This window comes from Vigna unguiculata, chromosome 6, assembly GCF_037176805.1.
Source record: "Vigna unguiculata cultivar grain cowpea cultivar isolate G323 ecotype 2 chromosome 6, ASM3717680v1, whole genome shotgun sequence".
NCBI classification, from domain to species: domain Eukaryota; kingdom Viridiplantae; phylum Streptophyta; class Magnoliopsida; order Fabales; family Fabaceae; genus Vigna; species Vigna unguiculata.
The window spans coordinates 39,324,982-39,346,784 of record NC_140797.1 but is presented as its reverse complement, the minus strand read 5'-3'; the positions used below and the strand labels follow the sequence as shown (position 1 = coordinate 39,346,784).

Here is a 21,803-nt window from a genome sequence, read left to right as displayed (position 1 = left end):
TTGGTGGGCGCTTTGAGATTGAGGAGTCAAGGGCTTCTTTAGAAGAAAAAGAAAGAAAGAAAGAATAACGCAATTTTGTAAGAGCCAACAAACAATATATTTAAGAGAGAGAACCAAACGAACCTTTGCCCTGACCCTGACTGAGACTAGTGAAAGGTGTGTGTGTGAGAGAGAGAGGAATTGGGAACGGGCTTCGTCGTTTTCGTTCTATTTCTTAGTCTTCTTCTTTTTCTTTTTCTTCTTGTTCTTGTCCGTATATCAATTTCCCTCTTTCTCGTAAAACCCTAGTTTCGATGCTGCTCTGACAAAACAATTAGATCGGAAGAACCCTAACCAACCACAACTTCCAATGGCTGCGGAGTTAGGGCAACAGACGGTGGAGCTTTCCACGCTCGTCACACGCGCCGCTCATGATTCATACGCCTCTCTCAAAGAACTCGTCGATAAATGCAGGTCCTCCGAATTATCCGACACCGACAAGAAGATTAGCATCCTCAAATTCCTGAGCAAGACTCAGCAGCGAATGATCCGTCTCAATGTCCTCTCCAAGTGGTGCCAGCAGGTGATTCAATTTCTCTCTCACTTTCGTGCTTCAGTTCTATTTCCGTCTCGTTATTCTGTTATTGTTATGGAATTTGCTGTGTTTGTTTTAATTTATTGGCTTGTTTGGTTTTTTTGTAGGTTCCTTTGATACAGCACTGTCAGCAACTGGCTTCCACTGTTTCCAATCACGACATGTGTTTCACGCAAGCTGCAGACTCGTTATTCTTCATGCACGAGGGGCTTCAACAGGCGCGTGCACCCGTTTATGATGTTCCTTCCGCAATTGATATTCTTCTCACGGGAAGTTACCAGCGTCTGCCGAAATGTGTAGAGGATGTGGGGACTCAGTATGCTTTGACCGAGGATCAGCAGAAACCTGCTTTGAAGAAATTGGACACGCTTGTTCGCTCCAAATTGCTTCAGGTTTCGATTCCCAAAGAGTTTTCTGATATTAAGGTTTCTGATGGTACCGCGCAGCTTAGGGTGGATGGGGAGTTCAAGGTTTTGATAACGCTTGGGTATAGAGGACACTTGTCTTTGTGGAGGATATTGCATTTGGAGCTACTTGTCGGGGAGAAAAATAAGCCTGTGAAGTTGGAGGAAATGCGGCGGCACGTGCTTGGAGATGATTTGGAGAGGCGAATGGCGGCGGCAGATAATCCATTCTCGGTTATGTACTCAGTTCTTCATGAGCTGTGTGTTACACTTGTCATGGACACGGTGATAAGGCAAGTTCAGGTTCTTCGACAGGGGAGGTGGAAGGATGCAATTCGGTTTGAGCTCATATCCGAGGGTCATGGAGCGAGTTCTAGCTCTGTTCAGAACCCTGATGCAGAATCTGATTCGTCTGCCCTGCGAACTCCTGGCTTGAAAATTGTGTACTGGTTGGATTTTGATAAAAATGCTAATGTGTCTGAATCGGGTACATGCCCATTTATTAAAATTGAACCTGGGTCAGATCTTCAGATAAAGTGTCTCCACAGCAGCTTTGTCATAGACCCCTTGACTGGCAAGGAGGCAGAGTTTGTTCTGGACCAGAGTTGTATTGATGTTGAGAGGTTGCTGTTAAGAGCTATTTGTTGCAACAGATATACTCGGCTGCTCGAAATTAAAAGAGAACTGGTGAAAAATGTTCAGGTCTGTCGAGCTGCAGATGATGTTTTGCTCCAGTCCCGGATGGGTGAACCTGATATTGAATATAAGCAGGTTGGTTTACATTTATTTGGAAACGTTTTCTCTTTTGGGGAGTTTGGAAGTGTCAATTTGCTGTGTTGCATTGGAATTTAGTAGGTTCGGTAAGGATTAGATTTGGATAATTATTTTGGGATTTTGTTTTATTTGCATGTCTGATGGTCAGTCCTTTCGGGGTTTGACTTTGTTAACATCGTTTGAGTTTCGAAAGATAGATAGATTCTCAGATACTTGATATTAAATATTTTTACGATTTTGTTTTATGTGCTCGTGTGGTGTCAGTTCTTTCTGGTCAAAATCATTTCATCTTTAGATGTTGCAAATGTAGTCCTTATAAGGCTTGAGTAGTCCTCAACTCCAGAAAACTGGCCTTTAAGGACAGAACTGCCAAAGCCTTCTAAGGACTTCATTGGCTTCATCTTTAGTAAATGTTTGATCTCAAGACCCCTATGATGATATGTACATGTTTTCCTGTGAAAGACTATTAACCTTTGCGACATGCAAACTATTGTTTAAATTTATAGATTCAGTGCCTTCCCATGGATCTCATGTATATAATCTTATGCCCTACCTTCTTCCATTCATTCTAGCACGTGGTTTTAAATCTGAGTTCTGCTTCTGTCTGTAGAAGGATGATAAGTGCTGCAGCAAGGACTCTGAGGGCCATGAGGTGTTGTGTGTGCGTGCCTATGGCTCTTCTTTTTTTACTCTTGGAATTAATATCAGGTACCCAACTTGCATTTTTCTAATCTATTGCATTTTAATTGGGGGGATTTTCTCAAATCCGTTCCTGTGTTCCTATTCAGGAATGGCCGTTTTCTTCTTCAATCTTCACAAAACATAGTGGTTTCTTCAGCCTTAATAGAATGTGAAGAAGCTTTGAATCAGGGATCTATGACTGCAGCTGAGGTTTTCATAAGCCTGAGAAGCAAAAGTATATTGCACCTATTTGCTTCAATCGGAAGGGTTTTAGGACTTGAGGTATATTTACCTGTTTTCTCTCCTTTGGACTGTCTTCAAGCATATTATTTGGGTTTCAGGATTACCTTAAAGTCTAAGACCTATGGATCATTGGGGATTCTTGCAGGTATATGAGCATGGGATCAATATAGTTAAAATACCCAAGAATGTTTCAGATGGTTCAGCTATGCTATTGATGGGATTTCCAGACTGTGGAAGCTCGTACTTTCTGCTGATGCAGCTTGATAAGGATTTTAAACCCTTGTTTAAGTTGTTAGAGACTCAGCCTGACCCATCTGTAACAGATAATTTATCTGGCGGTGACCTTAATCAGGTTGTGCGGATCAAGAAAATTGATATAGGACAAATGCAGGTTCATGAGGATGAAATGAATTTAAGCCTGGTTGACTGGGGAAAATTACGTTCTGCTCTGCCCAATGCCATTGGCCCAAATCAAACATCTGGACATGAGTTCTTTTCTGATATTCGCCTTGAGAATTCCATACAGATTGCAAAAGGTCATCCATCAGGTTTTTCATCACTTGTTGACGAAGTGTTTGGACTTGAGAAAGGATCTTCAGCAGCTCCGTTATCTGTTCAAAATATTTCTTCAACTGGGAATACATCACTTCCATCTCAATATGGATCTGTCCCCATGAATATCCATAGTTTAAAGGCTGGAAGCCCTTCACCAAAGTGGGAAGGAGGAATACAGATGGCACAGGTTAATAATGTAACAAAAGCTTCAGGGGCTACTAGCCTCTATAGTGGTTCATTGTTCTCATCTGGTAGTGTGAAAGGCCCAGTTCAGTCCAGTTCTGTCGGCTCCATACCAACAGGACAAGTAAGGAGCACTGCGGGGAAAAAGCTGTCTGCTTCCAAGTCTGAACAGGATTTGACCTCTCCAAAATCTCCGCATTCAGTTGACGTTACTTCCTCTTCTGCAATTGATGAAGAACAACTAAGAGTGTTGAATGACACTTCTAATGAGGCTTTATCTGGAAGTCGATCATCTCGACTGTTGTCTCCTCCACGACCAACTGGCTCTCGAATACCTAATTCCAGACCTAATGGACCTCAAGTTGATTCATTTAAGGCTGTTGGATCTGGCTCATGTGCTACAACTCCCGTATGTAAGATACTTCCTTTCCATCTTCATCTTTTTCATGTAGAGTTTAGTCATGCTGTTCTTTATTTATTTTTCACTATCCAATATGTGACTGGACAAGTAAACGCTTGCAGCCCAAACACTAGAATCCACAGTTAGTTATAGCGCAGGAGAAGATGTCACCTCAAAAAATGATAAGAAATCCAGAAAGCGAACAGCTTCAGATATGTTGGCCTTGATTCCATCTCTTCAAGGTGTTGAAAACAACCCAGGAATCTGCAAGAGAAGAAAACTTTCAGATGCATCTGGTTGTCAAATGTCTTTGGCACAGGGTGCCATGTCTGCTGAGATGATACCCAAAACCGAAGGGTACACTTATGGAAGTTTAATAGCTGAGGTGAATAAAGGGACTGTTCCATCCAGCATTTACATTGTGGCTCTTCTTCATGTGGTCAGGCATTGTTCACTTTGCATTAAGCATGCTAGACTAACCAGCCAGATGGATGCATTAGACATCTCATATGTTGAAGAAGTTGGTTTGAGAAGTGGATCATCTAACATTTGGTTTCGACTTCCTCTGGCTAGAGGGGACTCATGGCAGCATATATGTTTGCGACTTGGAAGACCTGGTTGCATGTATTGGGATGTTAAAATAAATGATCAACACTTCAGGGATTTATGGGAGCTGCAGAAAGGGAGCAATAATACACCATGGGGTTCAGGTGTTCGAATTGCTAATACATCTGACATAGATTCACATATACATTATGATCCAGATGGTGTTGTTTTGAGTTATCAATCTGTCGAGGTAGATAGTATAAAGAAATTAGTTGCTGATATTCAAAGGCTTGCCAATGCAAGAACATTTGCTCTTGGCATGAGGAAATTACTCGGCGTAAGAGCAGAAGAGAAGTCAGATGACCTTGTTACTACTAGTACTGACAGCAAAGCACTAAATTCCAAGGTTGCTTTAGATACTGCTGACAAACTATCTGAGCAGATGAGAAGGGCGTTTAGAATTGAGGCAGTTGGATTGATGAGCTTGTGGTTTAGCTTCGGTTCAAGTGTCCTTGCTCGTTTTGTTGTTGAATGGGAATCTGGTAAAGAGGGTTGCACAATGCATGTATCTCCAGATCAACTTTGGCCTCATACGAAGGTTTGCTATTTTCTCTTCAACTGATTGCTGCTATCTATTTCTTATTTTTTTTCTTCCATTGTGTTCATTCTGGCATCAGTCATAGACTTCTATTTCCCTGCTGTGCTTCAAAATTTTGATGAAACATTATATGCGTGCCACTTTATTCGGTCATGATTGTTGGCTTTGACCTGTTTTCACCATGTTTGTTTTTTACTTCATTGTTCTTGGACTTTCTCCCTTATCATGAGAATTAGCATACATGATCCCGCTAAAGTCTTGTTCCCTGTTGATCGTAGCTGGTTCATTTCATATTTGTTCTGATTATTTATAGTACCTTCTGGGTGAAATTGCTGTGGGACATCCTTTTTTTTCTTGTTCAGCTGGCTATGCGATATAAACATGAAATCCATTGCATTAATTTTTTTGTTATGGTTATTTCTGCTGCTTGGTGCCATTTTTTCCTTTTGATATTTCAGTGGTGATAAGAAACCCGCTTCTTAATGTTGTCTTCTGTAGAGATGTTTCTAATGTTTTGCCCTTGGTATGTTCCCAATATTTCTTGCCCTATTTATTTACTGTACCAAATGCTTGTATTTCTACGCAGTTTCTGGAAGATTTCATAAACGGAGCTGAAGTTTCATCACTTTTGGATTGCATTAGGCTGACTGCAGGGCCATTGCATGCCCTGGCAGCTGCAACCAGGCCAGCTAGAGCTGGTCCTGTTCCAGGGGTTGCAGCTGCTCTATCTTCCATTCCTAAACAATCTGGTGGATATATATCGTCACAGGGACTTCTGCTTGGGAATTCAACAACTAATGTTGGTCAGCCTACATCTGGTCCTGGGGCAAACACCGTCATGCCTACAGCAAGTGGTCTCACTAACCAGACCCTTTCAATGTTAGCTGCTGCTGGACGTGGTGGTCCGGGCATTGTTCCTAGTTCACTTTTGCCCATTGATGTCTCTGTTGTGCTGCGGGGTCCATATTGGATAAGAATCATGTACAGGAAACAGTTTGCAGTTGACATGCGCTGCTTTGCAGGAGATCAGGTGTGGTTGCAGCCTGCAACACCTCCTAAAGAGGGTCGTCTTTCAGGAGGGTCATTGCCGTGCCCCCAGTTTCGGCCTTTTATCATGGAACATGTTGCCCAGGAATTGAATGGACTGGATCCCAGTTTCACTGGACAACAGGCAGGTGGCCTGGCAAATTCAAATAATCCAAACCCTGGTTCAGGATCCCAGATGATGGCTGCAAATGGAAATAGAATAAACCTGCCAATTTCTGCTGCAATGTCTAGAACAGGAAATCAAGTAGCTAGCTTAAACCGCGTGGGAAATGCTTTAGCAGGCTCTTCAAACTTAGCTTTGATGACATCACCTGTCTCTATACGGAGGCCCCCTGGAGCAGTTGTCCCAGCACATGTCAGAGGCGAGCTTAACACAGCCATTATTGGTCTTGGTGACGATGGAGGATATGGAGGTGGTTGGGTTCCTCTCGTTGCTCTTAAAAAGGTTTTGAGAGGCATTCTCAAGTATCTTGGAGTGTTGTGGCTTTTTGCCCAGTTACCTGATCTTTTGAAAGAGATCCTGGGATCTATTTTGAAGGAAAATGAAGGTGCACTTTTGAATTTGGACCCTGAGCAGCCCGCCTTGCGTTTTTTTGTTGGGTAAGTATCTAGAACCCTTCTTCTGTTACCCCAATTCTTGTGTCTAGATTTTCTTTTTCTTTATTCAGACACTTCTCTGTTGTAATTTTTCATTCCTTCTTGGTACACGACTTTTGCTATATATTTACAAACTTCGCTGTTATATAATGTTTCAGTCCTGATTAAAGGGAAATAGTTGCAGTTGTCATATTACGGGATTGATGCTTGATTTTATTCCTCCTTATCTTTGCAACATGTTCTTTGCTTCGCTGTTTGTTTTGTAGCTTTGTTACCTTGGGTGATTAAGCCTGATTAGTTGTTGCACAATACATTCTTGGATTTTGGATTAGGATGTAATATAAGATGCCTTGATTCATTTTTTATTTCTTAATCTGAGCATGATACATGAAGTTGATTATTCCATGTTAGTTAATATTACGCATATTGATATTTGATGATTTATTATCTCTACTTTGCAAAAATGGGAAAAATTTTATTACATTTTTTCTTCATTTAAGTATAGAGTTCAAATTTAACCCCTTTAATTTCTGTATGCATAATATCCCAGGGTTTTATGAGTTGATGCAAAATATTCCCCCCTGCCGATAAGCAGTTGGAAATAGCTATTTTTTATTATATTGCATTTTGTCCCATGAAGCACCTAAACAAACACAGATACCGAGACATAACTAATGTCCAACATATAGGACACATGACGCCACTTTTATGTGTGATTCTATGTGTAACATGACAAAAATCTCAAATGAGAATTAAGATTTATAAAATTCATACTGTAAAAATGAATTTGCTAGTTTTCAGGTTCCCTATAACAACAGCTCAATAGAATTCAAAGAAACTACACCCTCTGTTTCCTTTATTATATTTTTTAAAAGATTTTTATTTCTATTTTATTGTCATTTTCAATATTTAGGACAACATTAATTACTCCTTGTTATCTATTTTATCTTATTCTTTAATTCGTTTATTTATTGTGTTGTACTAATGAAATGGGTAAAATAGAAAATCTCATATATACCTTATTAAAATCAAGAAAGTGTATTGTGTTTCTTGGTTTCTCCAAAATAACGGAAGGTGTACTCTTAATAGTTAAAATAACTAGGTAAATCTTAGGAAAAGAAACCACAAAAAGGTGTCTGGGCCTTACATTATTTATATGTTTCCTTTTTTTACTATATTATTATAGTATAAGTGTTTAGTCAGTAATAGGTGTTGGCATACCTTACTCAAGTTCAAGCTGCTTCCCAGATGTGTCTTGGCTGAAAAAATGATGACCCAGTTTAAGGTGTGTATGACACGTGTTGTGTCCAAAAAGTATCGGCCATGTCTACACACTACAGAGATGTTGGTGTCTAAGTAGGATATATAAGTGGGATGTAGGTTCAAGTTAATCCTAACCTGTATTCTAAAAAATAACTAAGGTGCTACGCTTTAAATTTTTCCAATCAAATCTAAAGCCATTTGCGTGAAAACCAGTGTGATAGGGTCTTATTTGCTTATACACTACAAATTACAGGGTAATGTAGCAATTTGAACTAAAGTAATACATGGTGAATCTTGGACTAAAATTTTAACCAATGTTGAAAGGGAAAACAGTTTGAGTCTTCTCAGGTTCTTAAATGTCTGGTATTCTTATTCTAGTTATTACGCACTAAACTGAAATGCTTTCTTTTCATCTTTCTGCAGAGGATATGTATTTGCTGTAAGTGTCCACAGAGTTCAGTTACTCCTTCAGGTATTAAGTGTAAAACGATTTCACCAACAGCAGCAACAACAACAGCAAAATTCAAATCCTGCGCCGGAGGAATTAAGTCAATCTGAGATAAGTGAAATATGTGACTACTTCAGCCGACGTGTGGCATCAGAACCCTATGATGCATCTCGTGTTGCTTCATTCATAACTATGCTCACTTTACCTGTATCAGTACTGAGAGAATTCTTGAAATTAATTGCTTGGAAAAAAGGATTATCGCAGACACAAGTTGGAGATGTTGTTTCAGCTCAAAAACCAAGAATTGAGTTGTGTCTTGAAAATCATTCTGGTTTAAACGTGGATGAGAACTCTGAGAGCTCATCCGCATTCAGGAGCAACATCCATTATGATCGTGTTCATAATTCTGTTGATTTTGCGCTTACCGTTGTACTTGATTCCTCCCACGTCCCCCATGTTAATGCTGCTGGTGGTGCTGCATGGTTGCCGTACTGTGTTTCAGTAAGATTGAGATATTCATTTGGTGAAAGTTCTAATGTATCATTTGTTGCCATGAATGGTAGCCATGGTGGTAGGGCCTGTTGGTTGCGTGTTGATGATTGGGAGAAATGCAGACAGAGGGTGGCACGAGCGGTGGAGGTTAATGGGAGCTCAGCAGCAGATGTAAGTCAAGGTAGGTTGAAATTAGTTGCGGACAGTGTGCAGAGAAATCTGCATATGTGCATTCAAGGGCTGAGAGATGGTAATGGGGTCACAGCCAGCTCTGGAGCAACGTGATTGTTTCGTTAGTATTAATTGAAGCAGTCATATCTACTCTGCATATATGTTGGGTTAGTGCTGTCAATAATGCATTTTGGTTTATATTGGTGCCATGCTGAGTTTAAGCATGCCCCCACCATCCTAGCACGTTGCTGTAATGGAGAAAGTGCACAGGTGATTACAGATAATTTTCATAAAATGAATTTTGATAGTCAAGCTTAGATTTGCGGGCACCAATTTTAGATTTACTAACCAAATATATATAACGAGTATTCCAAGTTTCTCAGATAATCTTAGGTTGTACAATATCTTTGCTGATAGTGTAATATCATGGCATAACTTTTTGGCTGGGGCGCTATTGTACAGATGACATCAAATGAATTAGTAAAGGAATTTTTTTACGCTCCATCTCTATGACAATCTACACTTGCGTGATATTAGAACTTGCAGTCTATTTAATTGAGTTTATCTTGTCCTCGATGCTATCTTTCTCAAACCGAAGTTTGCTTTAGTGTAATTTGCAATAACCTCATTTGCTTAGGGACACTTGAATTTATATAGGTTATTTGGAAAATACTAGTTTTTACATAGAAAAAAAGTAGTACTTCTTTTTTCTGTATTTAGAAATATTTAAAGTCTCGTGAAGAGAAATTAATTAAGATTCCACCCAAAATTTGAATGAGGGTTCCGTACTATATGTATTGTTTATCTACAATATAGGAAGATAATTATTTTGTTTGGGTGAGGAAGAATAACAGAGACAAGATAATTATTTTTGAAGTGTTTGGACATAGTGAAAAAGAGAAGAATGAGAATAATATAAGTTGACATTTTTTTTAATGCCCTTTTATTTCTTACTGAAATTTTTAAACTTCTAACTTTATATGAACGAAATTTTAAAAATTCAACTGATATAAGGTGTATTTGTTAATTTGCATAGTTGAACACATTCGGTGTATGTACCATTGTTTGAAAACATTAAAGTATTTAAATATCCAGAAAGTATTTAATCACAAAGTGTAATAGTGCTAAAGCATTTATGATTGATTGTTACGTTAAATTGCCTAGAATTTCAATTCATACACGGTAAAGTATTGTCACAAACAATGGAACAAGGGGTGAACAATGTGATACATTAAATCTAAAAATTCTTCACTTGAATCGCAACACAACCACTTAGTTTTGTAATGATTCGCACTTCTGTCGTTTCATGCACCGTGAGTTTGACTTTAAACGCATCAAGCACAAGCGGAAATTGGTTCATGATTTTGAAGATGGAGATGAATCTAGTATAATCGAGTTTTCATGCTAGTTACTCCACCATGATCTTTTAACTCGTCATGCCATGCTCTTCGTTAGCACTGAGAAACCTTCAACGTGTCTTTCGTTAACATTTAAAACCACAAGTTAACATGAAAACCAATGTTGATCTATATAGAATTTTTTTCATGATCAAAATGACATTTTACTCGTATAGAAAATAAACGAAAGATTTGGTCCCATTCCTCTAAACTGAACGTGGGGAAAGTAAAGGTACATTCACAGTGAGAATAATGTTACTCTAAAGGACACGGATTACCAAGGAAAGTGGAGTGAAAAAATTTGAGCAATACCAACCAAAACTAGTACCCCTCTTCTAATATCTTTTATTTGAAAGCTTGGTCTGATGATTAAAACAACGAAACTCAAAATCCCAGAAATACTAAACTAACAGATCGTAAAGAAGAATAGTTTCTTTAAAGGCATAGTAATATCATAGTGATGATCTGATACCTACTTATCATATATCTAATCTACAATCTCATGCAGTCTCCTTAGAACTAGACAACTCATTGTCCAGCTTCTCCTGTTCACCAAGGGCAATAGGTTTCTCAGAAGAGTCTTCTTCTGTGGAACCAGGTTCCTTCTTAAGCTCCGACTCAAATTCCTTTGCCGCCTACAATATTCACAAAATACCATAACCAGCAATAAAAAAAATGTGCACAACACTTCACAACTCATACATTATAACACATCTTTAACAATTAAGTCAAACCCAGAATCCAAATAATTTTTTTCCCCTCATTATGAAACCCATTCAGCTACGAAATGTCTTCTTTCTTCATCACATTCTAATTTCCCCCTTCAAGTTCATTAATTTGAGTTTAGCTTTAACACAATCCAAAAATTAGCCATATATAGACACACACAGAGAGATACTATTTCAATCATTGTATCATTTGTGAAGGGAAATCTTCAACACACCCAATATCAATTGTAAAATTAACAGATTTGAATAATTATAAGTGATCCAATACCAGTGATTGAAACATCCCAGATTAACAACTACTAAGATAATAGAATTTGAATTTAACTCCAATCAATCCAAAAATCTAAGATAAGAATGCTACAATGTGAAAGAAAAGAAAGGGAAAAACAATTACCTGCTGGAAGCTCTTCACAGTTTTGCCGATGCTTCGACCCACTTCGGGCAATTTCTTGGGCCCAAAAACCAGCGCTGCCACGCCGGCAATAACGACGAGTTCTGGCACGCCCAATCCGAAAAGAGCGTTGCAAGTGAAGCCTCTGTTTCTTCTTCTTCCACCATTAACGCTCACTAAACTTACCCTTCCACTTCCTGAATTCAACAACTTGGGGTTTCCCAAACACAAAGATGAAGAAGAACCCAAGCCAATTGCGGCTTTTGGGATTGAACTCGAAAACCCAACGCAGCTCATCATCCTCATCTCCATTTCTCTCTCTCTTTCTTCCTCTGTGGCTACGATTTTTGTTTATATTTTCGAAATTGGATAATAACCTAAAACCCTAATCAAGAAAAAAAAAATAGCATTGACCAATGACCACATGGTAATGCAAACAAAAAATAATTTTCCAAATAAAAAACCTCTTCCTTACTTGTTTGTGTCTATCCATCACGTGTTAAATTTTATTTGCAGTAATCATCAATAAATTAACTGACCAATCTCAACTAAAAATTTTTGGGGCAGCTCTGTAAAAATGGAGAAAACATTTGAGAGAATTAGAAATTTCTTTTCTGTATTTCCATGGAGTTTTAAAAACTGGCTGAAGTTCATTTCAGTTTCGACTAAAATCTTTTTTTCTTTTCAATTTTGTAGGAAATATTATTAACTCGCTTTCAAAATAGTCATTTTGTTTTCAATTTTATGACATGATTTTGAATAATGTTTGTATTGATTTAATATGTAAAATTTGTTTCATTATATTCACGTTCGTAAAAATTATAGATGTCATACACACGTTGAAAATAAATTACTCAAGTAGTAGAAATTTAAGATAGAAACACTCATATAAAAAATAAAATTATATATAAGAAAACATATACAAATTCAAAGTATTTAAGGAGTCTTATTTTCGTATGAATTAGCTGAAAATATATACAATGTTTGGATATAGTCAAGTTTCTCACTCCTTTATCATGTGTGTAAGAAGTAAATAAAAAATGATTACACCATTAATATAATTATTGTCTTTATTAATTTCCAATAATACAATTCATTTTTTTGTTGTATATTATAAGTAATTGCATGTTGAGTTTAGTTTGATAAAATAAAATAAAAAAAGTGAGAAAAAATTGAGTTATATAATTGAATTATTTCAATAAAAAAAAGAAAATATTTAGATAATATAAACCTATTTATATCCATAACTTTATTCAATATAATCCAAAATATTAGATAAATTAGTAATTTTATTTATCTTTTAACTCATCTTCTTTCATTTTATTTTTCTCCCATTCTACCCGCCAATCAATAAAGAGCAATTCTCCTCCTTCATCTTTCTTCTCTCTCCACCAAACACAGGTTAAAGATTTGGTAACAGATTCAGAACATGACAGCCTCAAAACTAGATACTGTGTAATGATTGCATTGTTGAACGAGTGGAATATAATTAATAACACAATTTAAAGACGGCACAGAAAGGGTGCATAACTAACAAGTTTCAAAGTGACGTCTATTAGATTCTTACTACTAAAACATGAATTCAATTCACTTTAGATTTGATATCATTTTCCATTTTAAGAACAATAAAATTATAGATTTTCCTTTTAAATAATATTTAATATTTTAATTTATTCAATATAAGATCTAGATACAAAATTTAAATTTTTAATACAAATAAAAGTATATGATTATTCTATATGGCATATTCCATACTAGCAAGATAATAACTATAACACCCAATTTGGATAAGGCAAACTCTACCAAACACTTGACACTCTCTTGTCACGGTCATGTGTATCTAACTAATATGTGTTACACATTAGCCATGTATTAAGATTTGAAGGTTCCACATAAAAAGAAAAATGAAAATAAGAATCATTCACATGATTTACAAGAATTTACTGTTACTTACAACAACTAGCAGAAACAAGAGTCTAGAACAGTTTCCTCATGAAACCATAATGTAATTTGGCTACTATGTTATTGTTCTTGTCGTGAATCTTCATCACCACGAATCCGCTTCTGAAGATGTTCCAAGCTAGCAACTCTATGCAGGGAATTTGCTCCCCCAGTGGCTTGACAAAGTTGATGATTTGGATCTTCTTGCACAGGAACAGCAGCACCAGCGGATGTATCAGAAGGACTTTCATCAAACAATGGTATCTCCATTGATGACATCTCAGTCATGGCATGAAACATTGGGTTCAACCCAGAAATTCTTTTCACCGTCTCTTCAGCCATCTTCACCTAAAAACCAAATCATCATTGTCAATACTCATAAACCAATTTTACAGTATTTCTTTCCTTCACTTGATTTCTCCTCTGTGAAAAGTTAAGACCCTGATAGGACTACTATAGTACGTATGTATAAATGGTGACAAACCTCATTTCACAATTAAATTAAGGTTAAAAAATAGAATCAGAGTCTTCCAATATCTATTCTAACGAAATTTGTTGTTTATTTGATTTTCATTAATATCTAGCTAAATGTATATATATCTCAGCATGAAACATTGCGTTGAAAATCCTATAACTACTAAAAATAGAACAATTTCACCTATATACATTAACACAAACCTCATTTTATACATCGATTTTGTACGATTAAGTTAAGCTTCACCAAGTCCACGTAGGTCTCCTCTTTAACAGGTTAACATATAGGAAGGTAAGATTTACCTTGGCTCTTAACGTTTCAACATCAGCTTTCAATACTCTGTTGTCAATTGAAGCACTATTGTATCTCTGGCTCACATCAGTTAAGCGCTTTAACAAAGAAGAATTTTCACCTCTTAATTGGGATACCTGAGATAGAATATAAGGTCAGAATGGACATAACTCTCTCAGGGAATTATTACATAGAAATGAAAAAAAAAAAAAAAATGCACACCTGTGTCTCCAGCTCAGTTAAATGAGCCTGCTTTCTTCTTCTTGAGCGTCTAGCAGACTCCCTATTAGAAAGCATCCTAAAACACAAGTTTGTTAGACTTTAAATTAAACAATACAATACAAAAAATCTAATAAAAAATCTGAATTCCTTTAAGAACCAGCATAGTAGTGGAAGCACATTTGGCTATTTATGAGGATATGATATTGAATCTAAGAGCAAAAACATTAACGTTTTGTATGGTAAACATAGTGAAGTATGAGAGTATTGTTACCTCCTTACTCGTTTTGCATCAGTTGGATTCATGTTTCCAGTCATGTTAATCTCTTCCTCTGCTTCCTCATCCTCTGATTGCTCTCTTGAAGATCCACTCATTGTTGGCCTCACTGCAACAACGCCTTTCTTCTGCAGGAAAGGTGAGAAACAAATCCCAGTTGCTCCTTTCACATCTGTAAATCTTTTAGCTCAGCATGTGTTGAATTTCACCATATTATTAGGAGATAAAAAACAAAACGTCTAAAATTTTTACTTCATTTTACATTCCACATTATGTTACCTATATCAATGAACCTTCCATGTTCTCATTTACACATGCAAAAACAAAATCATAAACACAAACACATCCAAAATAATATATTAATTCAAACCTTTTAAGGCTCCAACTTCAGAAGGAACAGATCCACTGTCAGGGAGAGTGGTCGGATTTTGAGATTTGACCAGAGATCCCTAGAAGAAAACATGAGATACTGATTCAATTTCCAACGAGAAAGAGGTTTGAAGAACGATGAAATTCTGAAAAGTACAAAACATTGAAGAAAAAAGCAAAAAAGTATGATACCCGGGTCAAAGCGACAGCAGCACAAGCGAGGTTAAGCTTGGTTTTAAGAATAGTTTGGTAATCGTGGGAATCGACATTTAGTGTTATGTTCATGTTGATGTCGGGATCCTTTTCGGGTTTAACATCGGAGGAAGAAGATGAAGATGGAGAAGCTGCTTCCTGCAGGAACTGCTGAAAGGCCCACTCCGATTCACTACGGTTCATCTTTGACTTTGACTTGCATGATTCCTTCTTCGCCGCCACCCAATATTGCTCCGATATTTCATCCACTGACAACACCCTTTCCATGCTCGCAAACCTTCAATTCCAATAATCACATCATTCAAACAATCAACAATGTCTGTCACAACTTCAATTTTATCCACACCAATAACGTCACGTTTTATTGTTATTTAATATCCGTGTCTGTTGGAATTCAATAATAATAATAATAATAGAAAAAAAAAATGAATTTGTGAGGTGGCATGGAATCCTCATCCATTAGGGTTGGTTGCTCTTCGTTTCTAAATCATAATCTTCTTTCCCTTTCATTCAACCAACTTGTTCCTAGTTTCTACTTTTGGCACCAATCCATAATCTCCTCGTTAACTTTTCTTATTTTTAAAATGTTTTCCTAGTGTTTTCCTTTTTTCTTCTTCTGACAATCCTAATAAAATAACTGGAAGGATTGTGACGTTATCAACTGGTTTTAGATGAAATATAGATCGACAAATTATGATAAAATAAAAAAATAAACTTTATTTTTATGTTTTTAAAATATTGTAGAGTTTTGAAAGAAGGAATATTTATTGACATAAGATGAGGTGTGAGTGAGTCACTGCGGATAGACACCACACAACTGTCTGTCTCTTTCCGGTAATCTTAGGTTGGATTTCCACTTTCCTCTCTCTTCCCTGCCCACTTTTCCTCTTTATAATCAAAGATATTAAATGAATAAAATTTCAATTGATATTTTTCAATTTTCTTGTTTTAATGTTTTTACAATTTTCTTCTATTTTTAGGTACCACATTATATCAATATATATTATGTTATCATTTGCTTTTTAATTAGTATCATTAATTTATACTAAATCAGATAAATAGTAAACCAGATAATAATATTACTTAAGAGTTTAATTCACTGAGTTGAAACTTAGATAGTTAGAATAGCAAGACTTCTTTACTCTGAATTTGAATACATTAAGTATTATTATCCTTTAACTTTTTTTTATTAGTATCCTGTAATTTGTTTTTAAAATAAACATAAATTATATGCTTGGTGCTAATTAGTCCTTAGTAACTTTGGTTAATATAATTGTTAAATTAAACGTAGAATTTATGTTAACAGGCCTTTAATAATATAACACTTATTTTAAGGTTTTTATTCATCAAAACTGTGATTTAATGTCAAGATCACAACTAATTGTAGTACATAATTTTATTCTTTTTTGCCAAATGAGAGTCGGATAGAGAAATTTATTTACTTTTCACTGACAAAATTCATTTTGAATGTTTAGGAATATGGAAGAGGTTGGGTACGAAATCAGATCCATTTTTCTGGGTCTTGTTTGGGCCGTACTTTAAATATATATACTAAGAAGTCATTCTCTGATTGAGAAATTGTATAATACACCCCACCCAAATTGCTAAGCATACCACCTTCTGCTACTTTCAAATTCCGAATTGAAATGTGTAGTAAGATAATCCCCAATACTCAGCAACTAAAAGTAAGATAGAAATGTAAGCAATTTTTTTAACAGTCTTCTTATTATTAACTAGGTGGATTTTACAAGTAAGTTATTTTCAAAAATATAGGTTCAAAATATCAATTGAGTATTGATTTTTACAGTGAAATAATACAATTTAATTGCGTATTAATTCCTTCTAAAATTTAATTATTTTTAATTATATTTTTATTAAGTATTTTAGTCTATTGATTTATGTATCTTCTTCCTGCACCTCCATAGACAAAAATAAAAAGACAATTTTGTCCTTACCTTTTATTATCCAATTATGTAATGCCAAGAATATAATTTTTTATCTTCCGGATCATGCTTTCCAAAATATTTTTGGTTGTAAATTTCGAAATTTTTAAGGGTAAATGGGAATTTTAAAATATATGGAGATGCACGAAGAAATTACGGGGTGCAGGAAGAAAATGTCTCACTATTGTTATTAAACATGAGAGTGACGATCTCTTCTTACTCAACACATTCTCAAATAACAACTCAAATTAAATACAGACAAAAGTATAACAATTCTAAGTACTTAACACTCAATAATAATAAAATATTAGCTAAAATATTTAAATTAATAAAAAGGATCAAACTTAATTAAGAAAAATAATAATAATAATAATAATATACATATAATTTTATTTTTAATTGCATTGATGGATTAATTTTAGATATTAATTTATTACTGGTGTATCATACCTAATTGCACACTCAAATTTATTTAATAACAAGTATTGGACTACACATAAAAAAGACTAATAAAAATGCCTAAGTATGAGTAAAAGGTAAATTAACTATTCACAGTTTATAAAAGATAAAATATGTTGTAACAAATTAGCTAGTGATATGAATTAAATGAATTAATGATATACCATTGATTTGATACATCTACTCATATGATTGATACTCATCATATGATTCATTACTCTTTATATAAATATTTGTATTGACTAAGTTATTTCCTGTATGGAATACATGTTGTATCTATAAATAGGACTCTCCCTATCAATAATAAGACACAGACGAATTGCTCCCTATTCTCTCATTCTCTGTTCTCCTATTGTCTCTTCTCTATTATCTATTATCTATTATTCTCTCTGTTGTTCGCTTTATTTCATAACACGTTATCAACACGATGCTTCAACCAATTGAGGACTAGTGGAACTTTGTTCTCTCTAATGACAGTGCTCTGCATGTCTCAATCCAGGCTCTTTCTAATCCTTACCTAATTTATAATTTTACCTTATATTCTTCCTCTTGTGATAAGAATTGTTTAACTTTATCAATTTTCATCTCTGTCTTATTATTTTTATTTTTATTATGACCGGTGATTATTATTATTATTTTGATGATTATTATTATTAATAATATTATTATTTTATGTGCTGGTTCTAAACACGTGAAACGTTGCAAAATTTGGATTTTTGACCCTTGATATTACAAGGAAGCATTCCTTATATTGGATTTTAAATGTTGAAATATATTTAGATACAATGTATATTGGGATACCATTAAATAAAGAAATAAAGCATCTAAGCAACTAATTTGCTCATGACAAAAATATTGTGAAAACATATTTCACAAATTATTATGAATTTATTTCATGCCTATGTATGGGTAGCTGGACAAAGCAATAAAGCTTTTGATAAAAAATCATGAGATCCGCCTAATCTGCTCATTCCCAGAAGTGAATGCAGCAATAAATATTATGAATTTATTTCATGCCTTTGTATGGCTGAACAAAGCAATGAGATTTTGATAGAAAATCAAGAAACCTGTCCAAATTGGTTCTGCTCCATTCCCAAAAGTGAATGCAGCAACATTTGATTTATATTTTCATGATCGTGATCGTGATATTGATTATGGACATGGTCATAAAAAGAATTTCAAAGACATATTTTGTCACCAGAAGTGGCACAATAATGTGAAAAAGGAAAAAGGAGAATGTGAAAATATTGACAAAAAAATGAAAGTATATATTATCATTACGGTGGTAAAGATCAAAGACCATTTGAGTTGTACTGATTATACACCAAAACATCTTACAAATAATGAGAAAAACATAGAAACACACTTTGCTTATGAAGATAGTGATTCTGATTATGGCTATATGGATGTTACTCATCTTGATATTATTATTATTTTCTTTGCTAAAGCAAATGGAAGCATTGATCACCTCATTGATTATGAGAGTGTTAAAAAAAAATCTCATATTGATATTTACGTTTATATGAAAAACGAATGTTTGCATTAGTACCAAAAGATATGTGTCTTATTGATAGTGCAACAACTTATACAATTCTCTCAAGAGTAATAAATTTTTCTCTTGTTTGATAATGCGAGACATCAATGTTAGTATTATTTATAGTACTACAAATATATTTGAAGACTCTAGAAGAGCTATTATACTTCTACCAAGAAGTTGAATAGAAACTTATTAAGTTTCAATGACAGTTATCTAAATGGATATTATATTGAGACAAACAATGAAAAAACTATGAAATATCTTTATATCTCTATGATTGAGTTGAAAAAGAAAGTGTGTTGGAGAAATTATCAACATTCTCTTATAGTTTGTACTACAAGTTTATTAGTACAATTAAAATGTATGTCATGGTAAATCAGAAGTTGACAAATCAAAATGATTGCTTTGTTTGACATGATCAATTATTATGATGCGAAAAAAAAGGGTTGAAAAACTCATGTGGACACGTTTGAAGCGTGATAGACCTATTGGTTCCAAATATAAAAACTCTTGAATGAGAAAGAGAGCTAAAATGCAAAATGACCTAATCGAAAAGGTTGAAATCCCAAAAGATTCATTTGACATAATTAATGGTTCGGTTCCAGCAGAACCTCAGGTACCTGAAATTGTTGAAAATGATGAGATCTCAATAAATTATGTCATGAATCATATAATATGGAACCAAAATGAAGTTAACATTGACGGAACTTTTACTTATAACATAGCGATGAATGCTACGAATGACAATGATGATCAATAAGCAATGATCATTGAAGATTATCGGCGGAAAAAAGATTGGCCAAAATGAAAATATGCAAAGAAGCATAATTATATTTGCTTGCTAAATGAAAGGTTTTTGGACATATAGTTCGCATACCTTAAGTTGTGAAACCTATTGGGTACATATGGATTTTTGCTCAAAAATTAAATTAAGAATGATGAAATTGTTATATACAAAGCACAATTGGTCGCTCAAGGTTGTTCACAAAACCTTGTATTGATTAGTGAAAAAACATGTTCACTAGTATTGGATGCAACAACATTGCAATATTCGATTATCCTAGTTGCACAACAAGGTTTGCATTTACATCTAATGGATGATGTTACAACCTATTCGTATGCTTCTTTTGAGAATCATATTTATATGAAAATACTGAAGGATTTTATTGGCCCAACAAGACAAATTCTAAATAGGGTTATTCAATAAAATTGAACATGCTCTTTTATTGATTAAAGGAATCAAGACGTGTGTGGCATAACCGTTTTATTGAGTACTTATTAAAATAAAGATATAAAAATGATCCTATTTGGTCTTGTATTTATATGAAAAGATCCAAATAATGAATTTGCCATAATTATTGTTTATGTAGATGACATAAACATCGTTGGAATTCCTAATGAGCTCACAAAGGCAATTGATTACTCAAAGAAATAATTTGAGATTAATGATCTTTGAAGGGCAAAGTCTTATTTGAAATTACAAATTGAGTATTTAAATAAAGGTGTTTTTATACGTCAAGAAGCTTATATAATTAAGGTGCTTAAAATGTTCTAAATGGACAAGTCATGTCCATTATGCACTCCAATAGTTATGAGGTCGTTAGATGTTGATAAAGACTCTTCTTAGACCTTGAGAAAATGATGAAGATCTTCTTGGTCTAGAAGCACCATATCTTAGTGTCATAGAAACACTAATGTATCTTGCTAATTATACTCGATCTAATATTGCATTTGCTGTAAATTTGTTAAGCAATATATAGTTCTTCAACTACAAGAAGAAAATGGTTTGGAGTAAAACATATACTTCTTTACTTTAAGGGTACTACGAATATGAGCTTATTCCATCTAAATGATTCAGATTTAGACCAATGGGTTATGGATATGCATGTTATTTTACATATTCTTACAATGTCACAATGGTTGATCACAAACAAGATGTTTGTTCACATGTGGTATCACAATGGTTTCATGAAGGTATATGAAACAAACCATAGTAGCAACATCGTCTAATCATACAAAATTACGAGGAAAGTTGTGAATATGTTTGGTTAAGGTTTATAATTCAACATGTGCAATAAACTTGTGACTATCCCCGAGAAAGATGGAATCAACAACCATATATGAAGACAATAGTGTATTGTTCAATTGAAAGAATGATATAGATATCCAAAAATTCATTCATGTGAAAATATGGCAGGTCTATTTATGAAGTTTTTGCCAAGGAGAACTTTTGAGCAAATGATTCACAAGTTCGGACTCCGTCACCTTAATGATGTAAGTTTACATGAGGGGGAGAAATAAAATATGTGATGAACAATATTGTATTACAAAATACAGAATTTTGTACTCTTTTTCCTTCACTAGGTTTTTTTTTTTTTATCTCAAAGGGTTTTAACGAGACACCTTCTTTTATCAATGGACACTCAAGGGGAGTGTTATGAATTAAATGAATTAGTGATTGTCCATTGATTTGATACATCTACTCATATGATTGATACTCATATGATTCATTACCCTTTATATAAATATTTGTATTGACTACGTCGATTTATTTTCTTTATGGAATACATGTTATATCTATAAATAG

At 34.7% G+C, this 21,803-nt stretch overlaps 3 protein-coding genes across 5 annotated transcripts; 1 reads left to right on the top strand and 2 right to left on the bottom strand.

Annotated features, from left to right (window-relative positions):
- SWP (RNA polymerase II transcription mediator) lies at window positions 1–9,480 on the top strand. Of its 2 annotated transcripts, none has more exons than XM_028076769.2 (8): window positions 1–562; window positions 682–1,749; window positions 2,366–2,460; window positions 2,541–2,715; window positions 2,822–3,827; window positions 3,937–4,958; window positions 5,545–6,605; window positions 8,289–9,480. In XM_028076769.2, the coding sequence occupies exons 1-8, from the start codon at window positions 350–352 to the stop codon at window positions 9,088–9,090; spliced, it is 5,442 nt and encodes a 1,813-aa protein (XP_027932570.2). In that variant the 5' UTR covers window positions 1–349; the 3' UTR covers window positions 9,091–9,480. The 2 variants fall into 2 exon arrangements, with proteins under 2 accessions (XP_027932570.2, XP_027932569.2); XM_028076768.2 differs by having other exon boundaries at window positions 2,363–2,460.
- A 1,185-nt stretch (window positions 9,481–10,665) lies between these two features.
- LOC114187002 (Bacterial sec-independent translocation protein mttA/Hcf106) lies at window positions 10,666–11,864 on the bottom strand. The gene is made up of 2 exons (XM_028075103.2): window positions 11,496–11,864; window positions 10,666–11,008 (listed from the first exon to the last, which is right to left on the bottom strand). The coding sequence occupies exons 1-2, from the start codon at window positions 11,802–11,804 to the stop codon at window positions 10,874–10,876; spliced, it is 444 nt and encodes a 147-aa protein (XP_027930904.1). The 5' UTR covers window positions 11,805–11,864; the 3' UTR covers window positions 10,666–10,873.
- Window positions 11,865–13,255: 1,391 nt separating this feature from the next.
- Window positions 13,256–15,806, bottom strand: BZO2H3 (bZIP transcription factor family protein). Of its 2 annotated transcripts, none has more exons than XM_028074903.2 (6): window positions 15,257–15,806; window positions 15,066–15,144; window positions 14,693–14,867; window positions 14,422–14,497; window positions 14,211–14,336; window positions 13,256–13,781 (listed from the first exon to the last, which is right to left on the bottom strand). In XM_028074903.2, the coding sequence occupies exons 1-6, from the start codon at window positions 15,542–15,544 to the stop codon at window positions 13,515–13,517; spliced, it is 1,011 nt and encodes a 336-aa protein (XP_027930704.2). In that variant the 5' UTR covers window positions 15,545–15,806; the 3' UTR covers window positions 13,256–13,514. The 2 variants fall into 2 exon arrangements, with proteins under 2 accessions (XP_027930704.2, XP_027930705.2); XM_028074904.2 differs by having other exon boundaries at window positions 14,422–14,482.
- Between the last annotated feature and the right edge of the window lie 5,997 nt (window positions 15,807–21,803).